We start from the raw sequence: 24,685 nt of genomic DNA, 5'->3' as shown, positions 1-24,685 counted from the left end.
AGGATTCTTTGTTGTATTTTATCAAAGAAATTTGGGGAAATGCAAATCAGAGCATTATTTTGATGGTTTTGAAGCACTGCATACTATTGCATCATTCTTTTCTTAGTTCTTTTAATTTTCCTCAGAAATACTACCAGAGCATACTAATTGTGTATCTTTTGACTGGAAAAAGTACAAAAATGCACTTGAGATTGATCAGTTTTTTTTAGTCAGTTCTTTGGCTGTAGATGCCACACTGTCTTTTGCAAGATGTTACCGTTGGGGGAAAACTGAATAAAAGGTGCATGTGTAACCTCTCTCTGTATTATTTCTTACAACCCGCATGTGAATCTGCAAGTATCTTAAAATAAAAAGTTTAATTAAAAAAAGTATTTAAATGTCAAGGGGATTAGAATAATAAAGCTACTTTAATTCAGAGCAGATTAAAAATCCCATAGTCATCTGTGGATAAAGAAATGGAAGGTAAAAATTAAGACACACGCTGCTGATGTTGTGAGAATATACTAATAAATAAGATATGAATAGAACACTGATTACCAGTCTGCCTGCTTCTTAGGAAGATGTAGGTAATAAAGTAAATTCAAATTTAAAATTACTTGCCATGAATTATAATTTGCATTGGGCTGAAGTTGGTACTGCCCTGGTTTATAGTTATTGGCCCAATATCTGGATAGAAGCTCCGGGGGCAGAGGTTGTTTTCTTCATCTTTATATTCCTCCTGAGTGCTCAGCCCTGTGCTTTTTCCAATGTAGTAAGCAGGACCCTTTTCAGTAGCATTTGCTGTAGCATGAATGAAGCATATTAACCTGCTGTTTAAATTAACAAAGTATTGTATATTTTGTTTTGTAAACTCTTTTCATACTTAAGGGGTACTTCTGAGAGCACACTTTCATTATTAGGAGCTTAATGATTTCAGTGGTCTATCCTCAGACTGTAGATGATTACAGGGGGTGATAGTTTATATTAACTAATTTTAATTGCTGTATTATGGTCACTTTTAATGGGTAATACAAATAATTACTAAGAGAATTTCTAGATAAAACTGTGGTGTTTGGGTGGGGCTGATTCTGTAAAACAAGAAGAAGTAAAAAAATATAATAATTAGATAATAGCTTAGAACATTTTTAAGTGAACTGTTAATAAACTCATTTGTACTTTTTGGTGAGTTAGAATAGTGAGCAATAAATGTTTTCAGTAGAGTTCATATTCTTTTGTGTGGTCTTTGATTTTCAACAGGTGTATTACCTGACTGCTTAACAGATGGTTCGGATATGGTCAGTGACCTTGAACAGGAAGAGATGAAAATCCTGAGGGAAGTTCTTAGGTATCATTCTTTAATTATTTTTTGAATGAATCATTACTAATATTGTGACATGATCTGTGTATGTTTTCTACCCTCATAATGTTATGAACTCGTGAAAGTAAATTCTCTACTGAAAAACCATAAAAATGATGTATCATTGTATTTGTTTATAACTATGTATAACATTTTTTAATGCATGGAAAAAATGATTTTCAAGTGCCTCATACCATATCAGCCTAAATGGGAGGGGCTTCTTCCCGTCCCTTCATGGGAACGGGAAACCAACCAGCAGACCCAGCCTGGTGCCAAGACACTCGATGGCTTCTGGACCCTGGTGTTAGAGGTGGCTCATTCCAGGTGTCTAACAGCAGGAGGCTGGACATTCACATTCCACAGACGAAATAGCCGGCAGGGTGGCAGTTAACCTGCAAGGGAAAAGTAGGCAGTGGGAAGTGCCCATCCCAGATGATGTCTTGCCGGTCTCTTCTTTGCCCCACTTACATGATTCTCAGCCAAATGCCTGGCATGGAGTGTGCAGGCCACTAAAGGAGCATTTTTTTTTCCCCCTTGGGCCTGTCATCTCTTGACCCCTCTGGCAGTTTTGGAAGGGAGCAACAATTGCAATACCTAATTTTTAAATCTCCTTTGAGAATGTAGAGGCTTAGGGCAGAAGGATACTTATAGCCATTGTGTCACCTGCAGAATCCGGCCTTGTCCTTTGGGAGCCCTTCCTTTTTCTTCAATTCTAACCACACACATGACCGTCTTCTAGCATCCTGTAGTTCTACCCCTATCCACCTTGTCCTCAGCTCCAGAGCAGAAGGGAGGACAAGGCAGGATGGTGATTGGGAGGATGGGTCTAGTGGGGAACTATGGAAGGAGCTCCATGACTTAGTGCTTAATTCCAGGGGATTTAAGTAGTTGTGGGGAGGGAGGCAGTTGTGCTGGTAAACCCAGCCTCTTCCAGCCAGATCCTACTTTCCACAGCAGGGGCAGATGGGAGCCCGAGACAACACAGAATGCTTTGAGTTTATAGGTTTGAAGAGTTAAGGAAATTGTTAATAGGTTTAGAGGATTGGTAATTTTGACTTGAGCTGGTTGCTTTTGTTGGTTGATTGGTGGTCTGAAAATTAATCAGCATTGTACTTTTAGACTTTATTTTCTAAAGGCTTTTGAGGGGAATGTGCTCTGTAAAGTAGTAAAACTTTGTTATGAACGAGAGTTGACTTGGCTATTTTCCTAAATCGGAGGCCCTCAGTGAGCAGTTTACAGCAACTGATAGGGCTTTGGCGTGATGATATCAGGAGAGCTTTGTGATAGCTCTGGTGCCCCTGGAAAAACTAAAATGAGGGGAGAGATGGATCTTATCACTTTAAAGTGAGAGATCAGATTTGCCAATCAGATTTGGGTTTACGATTTCAAATCTGTAGGTCTTTGTTCAGCTAGGGGTCATTCACATTTCCAAAAGAAATGGGTGAACCTGTAGTTTTGTTACTATATTATGCTGTGTGTGCCTATCATGTATCTCTTTCTCAGTTGATTCTAAGTTGCTTTAAGAAAAGCCTCATTATTTCCATCTTGGTTTCCAAGATTCCTTGCACATGTTGTGAGCTTAGTTTAGCATGTTGCTTGTTGGTTCTTCGACCAAAAAAGAAAATTTACTTCTCTACCTTATTTTTGTATATTTCAGAAAATCGAAAGAGGAATATGACCAGGAAGAAGAAAGGAAGAGAAAAAAGCAGGTGCCCACAGCACATATTAGTATAACAACAGAAGTATTTCATTGCCGTTACCCTTTGTTTTTTAAGCAAACTCGCCCAACATAGGGCCCAAACTCATGACCCCCAGACCAAGAGTCACACATTGTACTGACCAAGCAGCCAGATGCCCCTCATCGCTCTCATCTCTTTGGTTTACACCTAGGTTTTGCTGCTTATGTGGAACTACACGGTTCCTCAGAGTATCATATTCTTTTAGCAGTTCTAGGCATTTGCGTGTGACTTTATAACCATATTCACTTTATAACCCACACAGCAACCTACCTTTTAAGTACCCAATAAACACTGAGATTAGCTACCAAAAACTGTAATATCATTCATGTTATTCATATCATTCATATTATTCCTTATAAAAATTCCCCTTAATTTTATGAATAAGAGACAATTGAGAATAATATTTTCCTTTCTCCCTCTCCTTGATTCCTTTACTGTTTTGAAACAGCAACTGCAGGGCCCCCTGCAGACTTTAACGTGATCAGCCTCAAGTAGAATGAGTCAGTTATGATATTCCCTGGCATATTGTTCTGCCATTAAGAACTATTTCCATAAAGTGCCTAATCTTTCCTAAGGACAAATTAAACATGTATCTGGCTGAGGTGAAGGAAGCTAGTAATTATTCCTTCCTCTCTTCCTATGTTTTCCCAAATTTCTCTGAAGGGAAAGGGAAACAATATGAACTGTCTCTTGGTCACTCGAAAGTCATTTTCCTTTTCTCCCTTCAGTCACTATGATACATCCTTGTATCATGCACTGTCTTTGAAAAGCCTCATTGTACTGCAAGGTGCCCCATGAAGAGCAGAAGGAATAGAGATGATTTAGCATTAAGAGGTGATTTATGTATCTTTAAGTAAATCTCCTTTTAGTAAATCGAGGTGCAATTGATAGGTGCTATATTTTTTAACATAAGAGTATAAAACAGGGATGACTAGGTGGCTCAGTTGGTTAAGCATCTGCCTTTGGCTCAAGTCATGATCCCAGGGTCCTGGGATCAAGTCCCATGTTGGGCACCTTGCTTAGTAGGGAGCCTGCTTCACCCTCTGCCTGCTGCTCCCCTGCTTGTGCTCTCTCTCTCACAAATAAGTAAATAAATTTTTTAAAAAATTATTTATTTGTGAGAGAAAGAGAGAATGAGAGGAGAGAGGTCAGTGGGAGGAGCAGACTTCCTGCCGAGTGGGGAGACCAATGCCGGACTTGATCCTGGGACTCCAGGATCATGATCGAGCCGAAGGCAGTCACTCAACTAACTGAGCCACCCAGGTGCCCCCAAATAAAATCGTTTTATAGTATAGAACAGATATCAGCTCAAAATTGCTGTCAGAAGACATTACTATTAACTCTGGTTTATAAGCAAACTATATTTGACTTCTTAAATAATACTATGTTTTAGGGGTTTTATGTATGTTTTTTTTTTTTTTTTAAGATTTTATTTATTTATTTGACAGAGATCACAAGTAGGCAGAGAGGCAGGCAGAGAGAGAGAGAGGGAAGCAGGCTCCCTGCCGAGCAGAGAACCCGATGTGGGGCTTGATCCCAGGACCCTGAGATCATGACCTGAGCCGAAAGCAGCAGCTTAACCCACTGAGCCACCCAGGCGCCCCTATGTATGGTTTTTTTAAAGACTTTTTAAAAAGACTTATTATTATCGAAATTTTCAAACAAGAGTAGAGCTGATAGTATGGTAAAGAATTGTCCTGTGTCTTTTACCCAGCATATAGGGGCATATGGCATGAGTTAAGCTGCATGTGATTAGATTTTCCTCTGTTTTTAAGAAAAACAAATTATCAGTTTACTTAGTTTTTCCCAAGATTTAAATGATTTATTTGGTTTAAATACACTATCCCATTTTAGAAATGGAAATAAACCCATTTGTGGCTTCTTCAGGCATACCATGGTGTAGTGGTATATAGATTATTTTAAGTGGAAAAGGACCTTATGATTCAGTGGATTTCTTTCTCTTATTAGAGTATTTTTCCTCAAGGTCACATGAGTAATAAGGGTGAAGCCTGGGTTTGAACCTAACTTCTTGTTAAGTTCAGAGTCCTCTAAATATACTACTTACTTATTCTTAGCAGTGCATGATTTGAAATGAGAATGTTTATCTACCTCAAAAAATAAAAGATACAAAATGCTGGAAAGTTCTTAAAAACTTTGGAAACTCTCCTGTTCATTGTCTATTTAGTGGACAATATATTTTTTTAAAGTAATGTCTTTGGATCCCTTAAATAGTGAATTAGTCAAAATTAATCTAAAAAACTTTTTAAAATTGTATCATGTATTATGGATTCCTGAAGTTCTCAGAGGCTAAAACAGAAGAGCCTCCCATGCATGCTAATGAAACTGCAAAAATGAAGAATTCCCAAGGGGATGGTGAACATGTTGCACACCCACCCTCAGGTAAGGTTGAACTTTCTTTTTTTTTTTAACAAGATGGATACATAAACATTATAAAGCGTGTATTACTTTCTCATACCTACTTACCCTTCAAAACCCCTGGGAGGGAGTGTTGGATGGCCACTGGTATTTAAAATTCTTTTTAAATTTAGCTATGGAGGGTGGAGGTAGGAAATACTCAGCTGACAGAGAGGGGATAGTCCCCAGATTTCTAAGTGAAGCCTGGAACCCAGAGCAACAAGTGAAATCTCTTGAGGGAGTCACCAGCCTTTGTGCCACGGCCAAAGCCTCCAAGATATGTTCACGTCACGTTTGTATTCTCTTCCATGACCACAGTTATATAGTGTTTGTGAGTTAGAAGCAGAACTTGGAAAGGTAAATTATTTTCCTAACGAATTAAAGCATAACTAGGAAACAAGAAGTAGCCAGTTTATCCAAATGTTTCATCAGGAAATACTGAAACTAAAATTGATGAGAATCCTTGTGGAAAATGTTAGTGGGTGAATTTGTACAATATATGGCAAATCCATTTTCAATTCTTTCTGATTTTTTTTTTAAAGATTTTATTTATTTATTTGACAGAGAGAGATCACAAGTAGATGGAGAGGCAGGCAGAGAGAGAGAGAGAGGGAAGCAGGCTTCTTGCTGAGCAGAGAGCCCGATGTGGGACTCGATCCCAGGACCCTGAGATCATGACCCCAGCCGAAGGCAGCGGCTTAACCCACTGAGCCACCCAGCGCCCCTCTGATTTTCTTTATAAGAAAACAAGTAACTCTGAAACAGAACTTGAGTCATGATCATGAATTGAGTTCATGTTGTCACGCATTTCTCTGGTTTTAAATAAATGTCCTTTTCTCATTTAAAAAAAGCCACACCCATAAGATGTGATCCTTATTTTTATGTTTATTATTTTTGTTTTAGAAGAAATTCCAGGAAGCTGAGTGACGTGTCCAAAACCACTGAGCTTTTATTTATTTATTTTTAGATTTTATTTATTTATTTGACAGAGAGATCACAGGTAGGCAGAGAGGCAGGCAGAGAGAGAGGGGGGAAGCAGGCTCCCCACTGAGCAGAGAGCCCAATGTGGGGCTTGATCTGAGGACCCTGAGATCATGACCTGAGCCAAAGGCAGAAGCTTAACCCACTGAGCCACCCAGGCACCCCACCACTGAGCCTTTAAGTGGTAAAACTGTAACTTCCTTTGGTCTTCTGCCTCCGAATCTTGTGTTCTTTTATGTTTTAGTTTTTTTTTTTTTTTTTTTAAAGATTTTGTTTATTTGACAGAGAGAGATCACAAGTAGACAGAGAGGCAGGCAGAGAGAGAGAGAGAGAGAGAGAGGGAAGCAGGCTCCCTGCTGAGCAGAGAGCCCGATGCGGGACTCGATCCCAGGACCCCGAGACCATGACCTGAGCTGAAGGCAGCGGCTTAACCCACTGAGCCACCCAGGCGCCCTTATGTTTTAGTTTTGAAGAGATTTTATAATTGAGATAAGATGAGCTTGATGTTTACCCATTGATTTTAAGGAACTGTACTGACTTGATAAAACAATGGGGCATATGAAACAGAAGCAGGTTTATGAAATTACCTTGCTTCTTTGTAGCAAATTTAACCATTTTTCTTTTTTCATGATCAGATTCTAGGTAGAATAACTTCATTTGAATTATATTTATGAAAGCATCTCCTTTTTTTGTCTGAGCTCTTTTTTAATTTGCTGGCTCAAACTTAACTTTCTGTTTTGTACAGACCTAAGTACACACTTTTCAGTCTTGTGTCTGACATAATCTGAATACATTTGCTTTGTCTAGTTCCTTATCGGACTATTAAGTCAACCACATATAACTCAGGTATGCACATAGGTGGTACAGAACATATAGCAGATAATTTCTAGAGTAATGACTTCAGTTTTCAAAACTATTCTATATTTAAAAAATGAGTATATCTGATATTCCAGGAAATCATTTCATGCACATTTCATGTGGTAGAAGTCCATTTGAAGATCTAATTTGGGAAGAATCAAAAAGGAGTCTGATTTCCTTTTTAATTCCTTTTTTTTTCATGTGTTTCCTTGGTTCCTGCTAGAAATGGATAGCATCTGTTCTCAGACTGGTGCAAAGAGTTGCCAGAGAGAAGATGATCTTTCTTTAAGCTTTCTGGTTGTCTGATTGTCTATTCCTAGAAATCAGCAAAGCTTAAGCATTTTGGTTTCAAGTAGTTTCCTCTCTAGATGTGAGTGAGAATATACAGGTTGTTCATAGCTAATAAATTCCAGGTAAGAACTATCCAGAACAGGTTCATGAATTGAACATAAATGCTTATGTGCCTGGGATTTCCCCCTCCTCAGAAATAAATGGAATTGTCCCTTCTTCTGCTGTGTGCTTCTGTATCTGGGGCATAAGCCTACCTCTATGTAAAGTCACCATCAGTAAGAATGGCATATTTAACTCTTGCTGGTAGAGACCAACTTGCTTGAGTGTGTCTTTTTTTTTTTTTAAAGATTTTATTTATTTATTTGATAGGCAGAGATCACAAGTAGGCAGAGAGGCAGGCAGAGAGAGAAGAGAGGAGGAAGCAGGCTCCCTGCTGAGCAGAGAGCCCGATGTGGAGCTTGATCCCAGGACCCTGGGATCATGACCTGAGCCTAAGGCAGAGGCTTTAACCCACTGAGCCACCCAGGTGTCCCACTTGAGTGTGTCTTTATTTCTAAGTTCTATAGCTCCCTGTCTATGCTGGTTGGAGGTTAGCTACAGCCTCATCTCTTCTATGGAGACTTTTACTGTCCAAGAGCCTTGAAGACCGTTTCTTTTTCCAGCCTCCCTGGCGCTGCCATCCGTGCATTCACTCCATGCTGAAGCAGTGGTCCTCTGGCCAAGTTTTTGCTCATGCAGTTTTATTTCCAGTTTCACTTTGCTATCAAGATTTTTAAACTTTTCGAGGCATGTGTATTACGTTCACCCATCCTCGTTTTAGTTCTTGCTATCATTTTTATCTGATGCTTTTGTTTCACTTGCTTTCATAGTTCAGGTACTTAACCTGAAAATGTTTTATCTTAAAAGAAATCGTCTTGTCTTATACTAAAAAATGGCTCAGAAAAGCAATTATCATGTTAATCTTGTCTTTTAGCACACTCACCAAATAACTAGAGAATAATCAGTGCTCTGTTATGTCTGCTTCTAAGTTCTACTTAACTTCAAAATCTTTGCATTTTCTTACAGCGTTAGTAGGTTTATTAAGGTTGTCTTTAGTATGTATTACAAACAAAAATTAATGATCTTCTTGGCACTTTCTTGTCCAGTCCAAAAAATTGTAGCTTTAACTTGATTGTTCTGAAAATATACAGGGTCATTTGCAGTTTCTTCTGTAAGCAGAAGTTTGGCACCAGTTACATTGCCAGTGAGGGATTTTAATGTCCTGTTTCTTTAGCTTATGTGGCAATATTGTAATACAGTATAGTGTAGTTCTAATCTTTAGATAAGAATTATACTTCTTGTAGCTGTTGTGACAAACAGCAGTAGCTTTGGAATTTATTGAAATGTCCTTATTCATGAGTAACAGTAGTTCAAGCTCCTTGAGGACAGAGACCATGTTTATTGTTCTCACCCAGTGCTTGAAACAATATAGACATTGATTGAATCAGTGTGTGTTGATTTAAAGTGAGGGGGTGGGGAGTGAGAAAAAAACACACTAGGCATTTTGGTGAATGAATACTTGACATTGCTTATAATATACTAATTGGTATCTATCTAATTACTGCCAGAAGTTAAAGTGCATTTTGCTAATCAGTCAGTACAACCTTTGGCAAGAAAGCTGGAAATGCTGCCCGAAACTTCCTCCTTCCCACAAAAAGGCCTGAAGATCCCTGGCTTAGAACATGCAAGCATTGAAGGACCAATAGCAGTAAGTAAAACACATTACTTTGTAAGAACTATGAACAGAATGACAAAATACTAGGAACAATGTAAACAGCCATACACTGGGCTTTTGTTATTATCTTGAACTCAAATTTTGAGTTGAATCAGCCAGTGGTTATCTGTGCTGCTGCTTATGTGGACTTGAATTTAAATAGTTCCTTTTCTTTTTTGACCCAGAATTTATCAACACTTGGAACAGAAGAGCTCCGACAGCGAGAGCGCTACCTCAAGCAGAAGAGAGATAAGTTGATGTCCATGAGAAAGGATATGAGGACTAAGCAGATACAAAATTCCGAGCAGAAAGGAAAACCTGCTGGGGAGGTAGAGGTATGGCTGGCTTTAGTGTGTCAAACTTTGCAGATTTAGAGGTGGAATTGTCAAAATCAGAATGTGTGCAAGACAGCCTTGATAATGAATGTTGCTTGTAGATGCAGTCATAGTAACCTCCCCGCTAGTATAGCACCTGTTCAGTTTTTTTCGGCAGTGAGGTGGCTATGATACGAGAATTTTGTGAGATCGAAATGATAGAGGTTTCATTATACATTTTTTTCTTTACTTACCTTGCTCTGAGTGCTTAAGGGTCAGCAGTGTATTTTACCTAAGCCTCTGAAGTATTTTATCCACAAAGCAGCAACAGTACCCTCGCCACCATCTCCAAGAGGCTTTCTTCCCTAAGAAGAGATTTTTGCGGAGAAGAGATATAGGGAACCCAGTGCACATGTGGCTTTTACATTTTTATTTACTGAAAATGCTCTTTGAGGCAGTATGTTGGGAATTTTAGACAAATGAACCCATCTTATACTATAGCCAATTTTTTTTCTGTTTTTTTTTTTTTTTGTTTGTTTGTTATGTTTTGTTTAAGGAAATGACAGAGAAACCAGAAATGACAGCAGAGGAGAAGCAAACATTACTAAAGAGGAGATTGCTTGCAGAGAAACTTAAAGAAGAAGTTATTAATAAATAATTTTAAAAACAACTTAGCAAAACATAAGTTCAAATTTTCTTAAAAATAAATTATTTAATCCTTAAACTGAGCCTATTAGTTTCAAATACTTGTGTTTGTAAATGCAAATGTAAGCTCGTTCTTAATACTTAAACTTTTGAGGTAAAGGGTGGTGGGGAAGGCAGCTACTTGGGCTGAGAGGGTATAGAGAACTGATAGTGCATTTATTCATTCCAGCTTGGTTTTTGTTTGTGCTAAGCACCGTGCAGGTGTGGGGGATACAGTCATCAACTAGATCACCAGAGACCCTGCCTTCACGGGGCTAGAAGGTGGCCTGCAGAGCCAAGTGTACAAAGGGAAAAGTGCAGTACTCTAAGCAGGGCTGGCCAAGCCTCCTTGAGAAAGCCATGCTTTAGCTGATTGGAAGGCTAGTTACAGGGAGAAATGGGAAGGAACTACTCAGGTCCTGTTGCAGGAAAGGAGGAAGCAGCTAGGAGGAGCAGGCAGTATGACGAATATACACAGAATGAGGGCAGAAGGCTGGCCTATGAAGTTGGAGATAGGTGGGGGACTGATTTGCAGGGCCTTGTAGGGAATGTAAGGTTTTAAATTTTTTTTATGGCAGGAGGAAGTCACGGAAAAGTTTTAAAGCAGAAAAGTTACATCATAATGTTCACTTTAAAAAAATGTGTAGGTGCTGTATGGAGAGTGGGTGAGTTAGAATCGTTGTAGGTATACCAAGCATAAGGAAATCCAATCAGAAGATCAGTTATCCTGGGCAGGAGCAAACAGCACTTGGAAATTGGATGTGAAGGATGTTAAACATATTCGCTCTTTATAGGAAAGCTACCATTAAAAAAAGATAATGGGAACCATTGAATACTGAGGGAAATGCAGCCATGGGTATAGATCTTTTTTATGTGAAGGGGTCCTAGATGGTTTTCTGTGGTTGGCTGCTTACAGAGAACCGGAATAGGGGGAGAGACCCTTCTTTCAGAAAACTTCCTATATTGTCTTCCAGCAAGCACCCTCTTTTCTAGTTATGGGTTGTTCCTGAGGTTTAATTAATTGTGTCTTATCTCCTTAAATTTACAGTTACAAACTTTTAGAAAGGGATACCAAAATTTGTTTAGACCCAGTCTTCAACCTGCAGAGAAAAACCAGCATTATTTTACATTTGTCACATTTCATCACTTTAGATGGACAAGAAGAAAAACTAGTGATTAAAACACAGAAATCTGTTTCATGTAACTTTTTATTAAAAATAGTTTTTATAGTGGATACATGTTTACAGATATAATTTTAAGAAAACCTCAGGCATGCAAATGTGGGCTCTGGCTTGGTTCACTGAGTGAAGATAGATATATAAAAATCCTGATCTGCCCGAGGGTAGTCATTAAGACGGCAGCTAACATGTGGAAATTGAATAGTTATTCTTTCAAGGGATATTGTAAGCCCTGTTTTCATATCATTGTGGGTGAGCATATGTACCATGAAAACTATTACCCTCTAAGTCAACAAAAGATTCACATTTCTGTGATAAGGTTCCTAAGATGATGATGATCTAAAGGTTTGACTCGTAATTCTTCAGAAAGGAAAATTAAAGAAACTCTTCATAAGATATAAAGATAATACTTCTTACTGGAACTTAAAAATTACCTAACCAGGAAGAGTCAAGAGTAAATAGGGAAATGCTTTAGGCCTGAGCTTCTTAGATGACAAGAGGAAATTTATTAAGAGCTAAAAGTAAAAGGGGCTTCACAGATTTTGCTTGAAAAAAACCGTATTCAGATGGTAACTGTACTGATCTCAGTTTAAATTATCCTGAATCACTTGCCTTATAAAGTGGAAGGTCTTTTTCATTATGTGTACTTTTAATCAAAGAGTTGAGACTAGCCCCACACTGTGATGTTTTGGTAGTGGGACTTCATTTGCGCAAGGCACACCTTCTGTAAGTAAAATCAGTAATTCTTAAAGTGCAGTCAAATCTTTGTTTGTTTAGAATTATTTCATTCAGATTGGTGTAGGACTTAGTGGTTTATAATAAATATCTATGGATAACTTATTGGCTTTTAAAAGATACTATAAAATGGACAAATCTCAAAATGGAGTTAACTTATATTTACAACAAACCAAACAAAAGCAACAATCATAGAATTACAGGGTCACATTTTAATTCCTGAATTTTACAGTTCAGCATTAATATCACCACATGTATACAAATGGTGTAAAACAAGTACAGTGGTATTTTTAATACAAAATAAACATCTGTTTTATGGAAAAACTATACTTCATATCTACACAGACAGCCCATCTTTTCCAAACAATAGCCAAAATTAAAATAAACTACAAAATCTCCAAAACAAGGGAAACTGCTTCAGTTTAAGCTATTCCAGGAAAAATGGACCCATAACACATTACAAGGTGATCTGAAGATTGTAGCTGGAATTCCTGTTTTTAGGTTTTTTGTTTTTTTTTTTTTTCCAATATATGAAATTCAGTTTGGGGGATGTTTTTCTTACTTCAGCATGATCTCAGATCACAGATGAGCAAACTAACATTAAAATATTTACAGTTAACTTGCTGTTCTAAAAATAAAACCTCTTAACTGTTCACCTCAACTTATCTTAAATTCATTTACGTACATGGAATGTGCTTTTATTCTTTAAAAAAAGCAGCTTTCATATTACACCCCTGTTTGTTTATGGAAAAACTTCATGTGCCGCATACTAACTTTGATACTGAAGTAACTTCTCGGATCAAAATGGCCTCTAGATATTAAATGCCACTTAATTCAGCACTGATTTTTGTATATGAGTCTTTATAAATTATACTTTAAACCTTGCCTGCAGCTCTGGAGAGAGACAACTTTATGAACAAAGCAGAAAGTGACTTCAAAGTATCTTGCACAAAAGACTGTAGTACTACCAGGAGACATTTGGAAACGTTCTGTTAATCCACTCCCAAGTTTCTAGAGAAGATCATTTTGAAATACTACTGTACCGATTCTTGGCATCAGTTTTCTCTAAAAGTGCTGTCAAGTTATATGAACAAGACTGTCCATTTTGAATCCAGCTTGTTTGTTTTCATCAAAATACACACTGAAAATTCCTGGTGTAGAAAACTCAACATGTACTGTAACACAGAGTATACTTCCCTTCAAATATCTGTAAGGCTGAATTTGTTAAATCTTCAAAAAATGGTCCCAACAGCATAACTTCATTTTTATGATAGTTGAATTTGGTTTTAATAAAAATTTTTTTTTTAAAAAGAGGCAACTGATTAAAAGAACAACATGGCCAGCACCATTATACAAGTAATGTTATTGGGTTTGTAACTAAAGTTTTATAATCGTTTCTAGATCAGATACCCCCCTGGAGCAACCCTGCATTTAATATAATTTTATCAACCTTGTTCCCTCCCCCAAGCCATCCCCAAACCTGAAAGTTTCCTCAGGAAGAAGCTATCTCCCAGGTTCTGGTTACTAACCTTTTTGTTTTGTTTTGTTTTGTTTTTGACAGCCTGAAAGGCAAACCCCTTAATTACTAGCAAGCAATCAAGTTCCTGGGAAGCCTGGTTTTTTACAGAACTAAACTCTCCTAGCTGATATACTGAGTATCTTTAGCTACTCCTTGTATATTTGTAAGTTCAAGTGAGAAAGCTTTCTGATTCAGATTTTCAGCTGACTGAACAGTTGCAGCATTATAGTAAGACCACGCATTGAGGGTCCCCATTAAATACTTTATGAGCCAAGACGAGGTCTTTTCCTGGGAGAGGTTTCTTCTTCTTCATCTTCTTCTTCATCATCTGGGTAATCCACTAAACCAACCAAACTTCCCTATTGAAGAATAAAAAGAATTTTTTAACACATGTAACTTAAGGAAAAAAAACCCAACTTATTAGTATAATCACTTTTAAAGACATCACAAATAACTTTTCTAAACTATCTAATATATATCTCAGATTTACTTATTTGAATTTGATAAAGAACTGCTTGAAAATTATGAACACTTGGTACCACTGGTGGCACTCTAAGTTACCCTCAACTTTTCTATTTAGCTCCTGGATTTTTAACGATACCTCATAATTCAATTCAATTTAGCAAAACTTCACTGTGGAAAATGTATCTCCAAACAGCAAGACTCACAAATCATGAGCTGGAAGGGTCATGGGAATGAACTGGTTCATTTCTCCATGTTTAAACTAGAGAGTGTAGTCAGTCAATGGCAGGAAGCCTCCTTTTGTCTCTATACTTCACATGTGTATTATTTCATTACTAAGTACATACCATTGTTTTCATTATGCTTTTGATAATAATAAACAAATGAAACTGTTCCTAAAACTAACAACTAAAAAATTTAGGGCTACCTCTAACCAAAAGGAAAGTAAGGATGAAGTAATTCAGGTGTTTGGCCTTCTATGAGTCATGAAACCCTTTAAAAATCCTATTAAAGTTCTGGACACTACCCAGGAAATTAAATGTCCTCAGGTTTGCACTCATTTTGAATCCACAGGTTAAGAGCATTACTGTAAACACTGGATTTAGTGAAAACCCTTCAGACCTCAAGGGGATAAGCAAAACTGAAATAACTCATATTTCAAAGCTAAGCAGCTTCATATATAAAGAACCCAGACATTTGGCAGTAACACTTTGCCAATATATAACTGAACCACTGTAGTATCAACAAAGGCCACTAAGCAGCTTGAAACTGTTATCAGAAACCCTGGGAATTAAAAATCAAACTTATTTATACCATATAAACTTATGTAAGAATCCTGCTTTCTCAGCTTAGTAACACACAAGTCTTAAGTTTGATAAGCAAAAGACAGTATGGCTAAACTGGTAAAAAAGTATTGATTGTATTGTAGTCTGCCTGACGATTTAGTATCTCTATGCCTCATTTTCCTTATCTGTAAAATTACTATAATAGTATTTAGGGGCGCCTGGGTGGCTCAGTGGGTTAAAACCTCTGCCTTCGGCTCAGGTCATGATCCCAGGGTCTCGCATCGGGCTCTCTGCTCATCAGGGAGTCTGCTTCTCCCTCTCCCTCTGCCTGCCTCTCTGCCTACTTGTGATCTCTGTCAAATTAAAAAAAAAAAAAAATAATAAAATAAAATAGTATTTAGACCTCAGTGAACTATTTTGAAAATAAAATGAAATAAAACATAAAAAACACAGTGCTTGGTATGTAGTTAGTGTTCAATAATTGCTTTTATCTGCTATTACTTATATCATTCTTGTTCATTCGGTTTCTAAGCCAAACAAGTTAGATGGGAGGAGACAGAAGATGTAATTACCTTCAAAAGGCACCAGTCTGATATTCACAAAGATGACAAGTTATCAAGGGAAGTTTTAATCATGCTTAGGATTACAGATTATATATAATAATGTACAAACATTTTAGCTTCTACTGGCTAACATTTAAAATGACTTTTTCCTTAAGATTAGTAAATATTCTATCCAAAACACTCAGCCACACAATTTAATATCAATTTTATCTCTTATTTATATATATATGCCATAAACAAACTCCTATACATTAAAACAATCATTTTTATTGAAAATAAAAATATAAAATGTTAAATATTAGAGGTTAAAAGGCCTGTGATCCATAGATGCACCCTGTAAAGAATCTGACAAATTCCAGACTTAATATACAAACATAAACATACTTTTTTAAAATAAATTTTTTAAAATAAATATCAGATTGCAATTAGACCACTTATGCCAATTACCCTTTAAGAAAAGTTTCCAATATGAAGGAGGGGATGAAAACAAATGATAATGATTAATACCTATGAAGACACAATGACTTTTTTCTGAACCTAACAAATTATAAGTTAGGAAACTATTAATATAATTAATCATATTAAAAAACCCGAGGACAGAGAATTCAACAATTATCCTCTACTCAAAAAATAAAGGACAGATCTTCCATAAATATGATTAATAAAATTTTTAAAAATCATCAGCAAAAGTGATGGTTTTTATCTTATTTTGATAGCTTTAATTTCTTTTTTTAAAGATTTTTGTTTATTTGACAGAGTGAGAGAGCACAAGCAGGCAGAGCAGCAGAGGGACAGGGAGAAGCAGGCCACCCACTGAGCAGGAAGCCTGATGCAGGGCTCGATCCTAGGACCCTGGGATCATGACCTGAGCTGAAGGCAGTAGCTCAACCAACTGAGCCACCCAGGCGCCTCTATAGCTTGATCTCACCTAACTGCACTGGCTACAACCTCAGAACAATTGTTAAATAACAGCAATCACAATGGTATCCTATCTTGTCCCCAACTTTGGGGGGGAACACTTCTAATATGTCCATAAGTATCTAGCAAGCTTTTGGTACTGGCCATATATACTGTGTTAAGGAACTACCCACATATTTCCATTTTACTAAGTAAATTTAGTAACTAATCAAAACTGTAAATACATATTCTATATAGAAATATGTACGTATATGAAATATTTTGTGTAGAAAGTTACAATTGTTTTAACTGCAAAAAGCTGGAAACAACTTTAAAATGCATCAAGAGGGTTAGTTATAAATTAAAGTATATCATACTGTGGAATTCTATGGAGGAAGTTCTTTATGTTCTAATATGGAAAGCTCACCCAGGTTAAGTTTGTTAAGTGAAAAAGCAAGATCCAGAGTTCTCTTCTATTAATCTGTGGCAAAAGAAGTGTTTGTTTTAGCACCCACTAATGGTTTCTGATTAGGACTTTGTAAGTCTTTTTCTTTTTTTTTGGATAAGTATTCTTGTTCAAGGAAAATGTGCGTATTTTACAGCTCTGTAAGTTAAAAAAAAAAAAAAAAATCCTTGTAATTTCATTACTAGCTAATGTCTCACCAGCCTTGAAAACTACCAAGTTTTCAAAGAATGCAAATTTTAATAGCATATTAGAGCTTTAGAATGCCTTGCCAAGGAAAATAGACAAGTTCACACCTGATCTATTTAATTTTAAGAATCAATCAATTCAACTGTGGCAATCAACAGATAGTGAATTTCAAACTTTTATCATAATCTAGAGTGACGAGCTATTTATTTTCCAAGAGCAATCACTGTTTTCTCCTTGACCCCTCCAAAATGTGGTAAAAATGTATTCAGTAATCTGCTGTTAGTGTCAAAAAGGGTGAAAAATGTGTTAGTGCTTGTACTTGATATTGCTAAGTCGTAAGTAAAAAATTATCTGGAAGGATAATGCATTAAGAACTCTAAGAAATAACCCAGAAAACAGAACAAAAAGAGGAAAAAAAAAGAGTAATAGGAGAGAAAAATTATGAAAATTTTAAGATCAATACAGAGGGCCCAATCTCGAAACAGTAAGTTACAGTGAAATAATGTTTCCAAACTGAAGGACATGATTGTTTAGCTACTTCCAAGAAGAAAATAAAAACTCACACACAAAGGATCAGAAATAAGAATGTCTTTGGATTTCTTGGCAGCAATAACTTCTAAGTTTTAAAAGAAAATGATTTCCTATTTGGTTCTACATTCAGTTAAAACTGGCCATCAAGCAGGACGGAATCATCACATTTTCACAGATGGAGGGGCTCAATTTTACCTCTCCTGGGATTCTTTTCTCAGAAAACAATTATTAGAGGATGTGCTCCATCGAAATGGGACGGTAAATCAAGAAAGAGTACAAAGACATAAGACCTAGAAACAATACAAGAAAAAGAGAGGCAGAAGAAGTGTCAGGATAATGGCCTTGGTGGCTGTGCAGCAAGTCTAGGGAGCAAAGGATCTAGGTCGGAACCAGACTGGAGATATCAAAGAGAACACAGAAACTAACCTGAAAGGTACTGAAAGAATTAACAATAGGCACCTAACTACTGCAACAAATGAAAAAATGGTGCCAATTTTTACTCTAGAAAGAGAAAAGTTATCCAGAAACATGCAGTATAGAAAAAAGACCAGGAAAAAAGTCATGTATAAAGAATATTTATGTTGTCATTATAGCTATAAAATTATCAAATGCTATTTAAGGCAAAAATTGTGACGCAGGGAGAAAAACGGTTAAGGAGTGTTCACATGTTCAATTCCTATCTATCATAATAAGAATCTAATGAATTAGGTCTAAACTTGATGAAACAATATCTAATATTAACATTACATTTAGAAATAGAAGAAACAGGTACAAGAAGAAGAGTTCTAAGCTATCTCTGACTTTTCTCAACATTTTAATATTATTTTGACTTTTGAAAGTAAGCGCATCTATTGCTTTGATTTGAGAAAGAAAAGCTAGTATATATACTGATAAAGTGCAAACAGTGTTCTAAGCTCTTTACGTTTATTAAATAATTTAATATTTACAAGCCTATAAAGTAGATGCTATTTTACCCTTGTTTAAAATAAAAAATAAGGTCCTGAGAGATATACTAACTTACTCAAGGTCAAATAGCCTAGAAAGAGGCAGAGCCAAGATACGAACCTGAACAATTTAACTTCACAGCAGATATTGTTAATATAGTGACACAAATATTACACCAGATTTTTTTTTTAATCAAGAAGTGAAAATTTTAAAATTTCTAGTTAGAAAGAGCTTACGACAGTGAATGAAGACTACACTTTTGTGAAAGAAGAAACTCAAATTGTATTTTGTGTTCAAACTGAGAACATTAGGTTTTTTACTCCTATGGCACTGCCGCTTCTACCCTTATGTTAACAGCTGTCTCAGATTTATGCCTTTTTATTTTAAGCCACTTCTTTTTGGGGAAAAGGATGGTTACACAAAATAACAGTATAAGTGAAAGAAGAAAATTTTATATAAAATTTAAACTTGTTTAAAGGTGCCTGGGTGGCTCAGTCAGTTAAACATCATCTGCCTTCAGCTCAGGTCATGATCTCAGGGTCCTGGGACTGAGCCTTGCGCTGGGCTCCCTGCTCAGCCGAGCCCAGCCGGGAGCCTCTCCCTCTTCCTCTGCCCCTCCCCCCACCTGCTTGTGCTCTCTCTCTCCCAAACAGATAAATAAAATCTAAAAAAAAAAAAATTTTTTTTAACTTGTTTATATAAAAAAATAACGAATGGAAAATACATTTGCTATGCAAATGACAAAAAGGCTACTATCCTTATAACTAAAGATTCACTCATATTAAGAAAAACATAACCCAATTTTAAAAAGGCAAGACCATGAAAAGACAACTTGCAGAAGAGCAAATTCAAAAGGCTAATAGTCAACCTCAACTAACAAAGGACACACAACTGGGAATGAGAGCTATACATTCTCCACTACCTAATGGACAAGGATTAAAAATAACTATAGTAACACTGGCAAAGCTGCAGTGAGTCAAGCACACTCACAATGGTTATGGTAACATAAACTGGTAGAAACTTCCTGGGGGTATTTGACAATATGTATGAAAATATTCTTCTACTCACTGATTCAAGAAAATAACTTAAAATGCAACACCACCAACAGTCCTATCAATGAAACATCAGAATCAACTCCAGTGCTCCAAAATATAACTGGGTAGGTTTCTTACAAATATTATGATACAGCTAAATAAAATGAAATTCTGTAGTCATCAACAGTGTTTTAGTAACACAGAAAAAATTTTTTAAGAAATAAATGAAAGTAGTATACAAAAAACTGTGTTTACAGAAAGACCTCAATTACGTGTCAGATAAACCCATATACCTGAAGAATCAATCAAAGGGTATTAGCAGTCATGTTCTCTAATGATAGTGTGTACAACTTTTCTCCTTTTTACCTTTTTTTCTTCTTTGAAATTACTTTTTTTATCCAAAATTTTCTTTAGTAAACACGAGATAATTTTAAAGATGGGAAAAGCAAAGTTTGTGTTTAGAATAATTTCACATACCTTGGTGGCTGTTACCGATGTGGCCAAGTTTGTAGTTTTGGAAGAGGATCCATTAGAGCTTGCTGGTGGTGTCTGAGCCACTACAGATTTACTGTTTGTTCCATTAGCAGCACTGGCAGAATGGGAGAAAGTAAATTTGAAGCCACTCGATGATGTCCTTTTGGGAAGGTTTTCCTTGTCTTCACTTTCTTTTGCTAAAAAGAAAGTAAAAATTTTCATCTTTTCCAGTAAATATTCCTAATAGGCAAAGCAACTGAAAATAACAATAACTTAAAAACTTATAAAACACTGCCTTTGCTTCCTAAGAGCTAAGAGTAGAGCACGGTATATACAGTGCTAAGTCTTTAATTAGCCAGAATCTTAGAAACCCAGGATTAGAAAGGACCTCAAGAATCATCTACCAGAATCAGCTATCCTACACTAGAATCCCACACTGTTGTATGTAGGATGAGTCAAGGATTCACTACTTCTGACTCTTCCTTTTACTGTCCCTCTGCAGCTTCACTGCACTGATCCTATACTTCTATATTATAGTCCTTGATGGACCTGATAATCTCTGTCATAAATCAGTATTTCAAGTGCCCAAAGACAATGATATGATCACGTTTATCAGTCTCCTATTTCCTGAATATTCTAGGGTCCTGTTTCTCTTACGAGTTAGGTATCCAGTATCCTTTCATATCTGGTTGCTACTTTTTTGTATCTGATTCTCAAGTGGATGCAGTACTTCAAGTATGGCCTCACCTCCCCTTTTCACTGTTCTCAGGGCAATGCCTATAATGAGTACACGTAGAAGAATTAGGCTACCAAAACCTAGGACATTTTGATAGGCTATTTGCTCTGTGAGGCTGAAGTAAATAGAACTTTGGGCACTAACAAGTACATAATGAGTGAGGCTGGGAACAATAGTTGCAGGAAAAATGTAATAAATCAGTGAAACACTAAGGAGAAATGCTTTTAGAAAATCTCACATTCAAAATCACAAATGCTTTTGCCTTTCAAAATGTAAACTTTTAGGGGCGCCTGGGTGGCTCAGTGGGTTAAGCCGCTGCCTTCTGCTCAGGTCATGATCTCAGGGTCCTGGGATCGAGCCCCGCATCGGGCTCTCTGCTCAGCAGGGAGCCTGCTTCCTCCTCTCTCTCTGCCTGCCTCTCTGCCTGCTTGTGATCTCTCTCTGTCAAATAAATAAATAAAATCTTTAAAAAAAAAATGTAAACTTTTAGTAAACATTAATATGATATATGCAGGACAATAAATACTCTAGTAATTTTTCAGGCCACAGAATTAAAGTGATTCTTTTGAAAGATAAGATCTTTTTTTTTTTTTTTTAAAAGATTTTATTTATTTGACAGACAGAGATCACAAGTAGGCAGAGAGAGATAGAGAGGAGGAAGCAGGCTCCCTGCTAAGCAGAGAGCCCCATGTGGGGCTCGATCCCAGGATCCTGAGACCATGACCTGAGCAGAAAGCAGAGGCTTTAACCCAAAGAGCCACCCAGGCGTCCCTTTTTCAAAGGGCAAAAATACTTCTTTGAGCTTAGTTTCCTCAAAACTATAAAAGGCAGAGTGCTCTGGAAAGTTTCTATGTATCTATATGGTCTCTATTATTTTTGTTTTTTTTTTTTTAAAGATTTTATTTATTTATTTGAGAGAGAGAAACATAAGAGGAAAGAGGTCAGTGGGAGAAGCAGACTCCCTGCCGACCAGGGAAACCAATACAGGACTCTATCCCGGGATTCCAGGATTATGACCCAAGGTGAAGGCAGTCACTCAACCAACTGAGCCACCCAGGCGCCCCAATATATGGTCTCTATTATTATCGGGATCTCAGTACAGAAATAAATCCAAGATTGTTCATTGAAGGCAATGTATAAGTAGACAATGTAATTCTAAACAGCAAATGACGAGCACTGCAAAATGGCAAGTTTCAAGAAAAATAGTTTAAACATGAAAATAACTCCCAGATTTGGAAAAAGATGTGGAAATTTTAAAAGGTCCCAATTCACTATAAAATTCACGTCTTTCATGCTTTATATACTATGACCAAACCTTCACAAGCAACTGATAATTTCTGTACCTAATAAATGCTACATTATTCCAAAATTCAAAATTTTAATACCTTTTTTTGTCTCCATAAATTTTTCATAAGTATCTGGAAAATCATCGTCTGGCTTAGATTTTTCTACTGGTGCCACAACTGCTTTTCCTTCCTCCTCTTCATCTTCATTAAACCACATTTCTTCATCCTCTTCCAAGGCTTTTGCATCTCTGCGAAATCTGTTACTACGCAATATAGATGGTACACTGTAAGAAACATCACAAACACTGAGTAATGATTTAAAGTTTGTGACCAGATTAAATTTGAGAATAAATATGTATAACCAAAAGGAGCGAAAGTAATTTTAACTATGTATAATTTACATCATAATCACCTTGACTGTGATACAAGATGTGACCCCAGAACACTCCAAAATATTGTAAATTAAAATAAAAATTATCTTGAGTTATGATATGTTCACATAAAAGATTTGGGTAGGGAAAATATCCTACCTTTTATACAACCCTGTACTATCTAATGATGGAAAGAATGCTCCTGGGTAAAGTTCATATGTGAGATCCGAACAGAAGATTCTGGATATAATTTTATAGCCTATAAATACAATATATTTAAACAATACCTGTTCAGTTTCTGATTTTGTCTGTCTTTTTCTTGCTCATATTTAGTCTTCAATCCTTTGAATGTCTGAACATATTCTATTGATTCAAGTGCTTTATAAAAGTTTTCAACTATATGTGCAGTAAGAGACTTGATATCTTCCTGTATGAGGACAAAATTTACAATTCAAATATAATTCAATGACTGTTAGGAGAAAAACTTAAAAGAACTTTTTTATAGTTCCAAAGCTGATCAAAAAAGGTTTTTCCAAAATCACATTACAAAAATAAATGTCCTAGTTTCTTTACACATGAGCCAGGCCTCCAGAGAAAACTAGGAATAAAAAAGGAGCTCTTGGGACACCTGGGTGGCTCAGTTGTTGGGCGTCTGCCTTCAGCTCAGGTCGTGATCTCGGGGTCCTGGGATCAAGCCCCGCATCGGGCTCCCTGCTCTGCGGGAAGCCTGCTTCTCCCTCTCCCACTCCCCCTGCTTGTGTTCCCTCTCTCACTGTGTCTCTCTCTCTCTCTCTCTCTCTGTCAAATAAATAAATAAATAAAATCTTTAAAAAAAAAAAAGGAGCTCTTTTGGGGGGCTACAAAACATTTGAAAGTAACTAGAGTTAGTTTAGGTCTTCTGTTTATTCTTTGCGTTTACATAGTACTTTACACTTTAAAAAGTACTTTAACATATAGTTTCACGTGATCCTAACAATTCTATGAAATAGGTTTTATTACCCCCATTTTACAGAAAAGGAAAATTGAGGATCTGAGAGGTTGGATGACCTGATGAAGAGCACACAGCTAGTTAGAAGGCAGATAGTGAAATTCCACTTTTAACAAATTTTAGGTATCAAAATGGGATAAGCCTTACCTAAATAATAAACACAGACTCCTATAACTATATTACATATACAGATCTGAAAAACTATTAACTTGAATTCTACCTGTTTCCACAGTTTTCCAGTGGTATAGTTTTTGTGAAACAAACTGACAGTAATAACTCCTAAATTCTTTTAAATTCTAAATGAACCATTCTAAATAATCATTGCAAATGCCTGTATGCAAAGTACACTCATTATTATTAATAACTGAAATTGTGATTCAGGAATTTAAGATTAACAATAAATATACATGCCACTTCTTTAAAAGATACACCATAATCTTGTTTTTTTTTTTTAAAGATTTTATTTATTTGACAGAGAGATCACAAGTAGGCAGAGAGAGGGCAGGGGGAAGCAGGCTCCCTGCTGAGCAGAGAGCCCGATGAGGGGCTCCATCCCAAGACCCTGAGAACATGACCTGAGCCAGCCGAAAGGAGAGTCTTAACCCACTGAGCCACCCAGGTGCCCCATAATTTTTTTTTAAGGACTTTTAAGTCTTCAAACTAGTTTCTCTGGAAATCTCAAATAATATGCAAAGAAGAGATATTAGAAACCCAGGTAAAATGGTTCTGTGTTATATACTGAACAAAAAAGATGAGTTAAGTTTTGGGGTACCTGGGTGGCTCAGTCGGTTAAGCACTTGACTCTTGGTTTTGACTCAGGTCACGATCTTGGGGTCCTGAGATTGAGCCCCATGTGGGGCTCCATGCTCAGCAGGGAGTCTGTTTGCGATCCTCTTGCTCTGCCCTCACCCCCACTTGCACTCTCTCTCAAATAAATAAGTCTTTAAAGAAAAAAAAGATGAGTTAAGTTTTGGGATTCAATGTACATTTATCAACTACTCAAAATTATTTTCTGGTTGTGAACCCTACAAGTCATTTTTATCAGTTTCTCACTAAACATTTTTTTAACTTTTTAAAAGATTTTGTTTATTCAACAGAGAGAGCACAAACAGGCAGAGCAACAGGCAGAGGAAGAGGGAGGGGCAGGCTTGCCACTGG

The 24,685-nt window shown here is 36.7% G+C and overlaps 2 protein-coding genes across 5 annotated transcripts in view; one reads left to right on the top strand and one right to left on the bottom strand.

Annotated features, from left to right (window-relative positions):
* Positions 1 to 12,221, top strand: part of CFAP36 (cilia and flagella associated protein 36) — a 30,617-nt gene extending 18,396 nt beyond the window's left edge. The window contains exons 5-10 of the mRNA XM_047745290.1: positions 1,237 to 1,324; positions 2,994 to 3,045; positions 5,373 to 5,475; positions 9,228 to 9,367; positions 9,559 to 9,708; positions 10,244 to 12,221. Coding sequence (XP_047601246.1) covers positions 1,237 to 1,324; positions 2,994 to 3,045; positions 5,373 to 5,475; positions 9,228 to 9,367; positions 9,559 to 9,708; positions 10,244 to 10,345 — 635 coding nt within the window. The 3' untranslated portion in view covers positions 10,346 to 12,221. The remainder of the gene's footprint in view (positions 1 to 1,236; positions 1,325 to 2,993; positions 3,046 to 5,372; positions 5,476 to 9,227; positions 9,368 to 9,558; positions 9,709 to 10,243) is intronic.
* Positions 12,222 to 12,476: 255 nt separating this feature from the next.
* Positions 12,477 to 24,685, bottom strand: part of PPP4R3B (protein phosphatase 4 regulatory subunit 3B) — a 69,095-nt gene continuing 56,886 nt past the window's right edge. For 2 of the 4 annotated variants that reach the window (XM_047745282.1, XM_047745285.1), the window contains 4 exons: positions 22,827 to 22,966; positions 22,268 to 22,452; positions 20,150 to 20,343; positions 12,477 to 14,162 (listed from right to left, as the gene is read on the bottom strand). In XM_047745282.1, the coding sequence (XP_047601238.1) occupies positions 14,067 to 14,162; positions 20,150 to 20,343; positions 22,268 to 22,452; positions 22,827 to 22,966 (615 nt within the window). In that variant the 3' untranslated portion in view covers positions 12,477 to 14,066. Of the gene's footprint in view, positions 14,163 to 20,149; positions 20,346 to 22,267; positions 22,453 to 22,826; positions 22,967 to 24,685 lie in introns of those variants that run through there. The other 2 variants (XM_047745283.1, XM_047745284.1) reach the window with 2 other exon arrangements.

Source organism: Lutra lutra, chromosome 9 (assembly GCF_902655055.1).
Source record: "Lutra lutra chromosome 9, mLutLut1.2, whole genome shotgun sequence".
Taxonomy (NCBI): Eukaryota; Metazoa; Chordata; class Mammalia; order Carnivora; family Mustelidae; genus Lutra; species Lutra lutra.
This window is presented reverse-complemented; position numbering and strand designations above follow the sequence as displayed.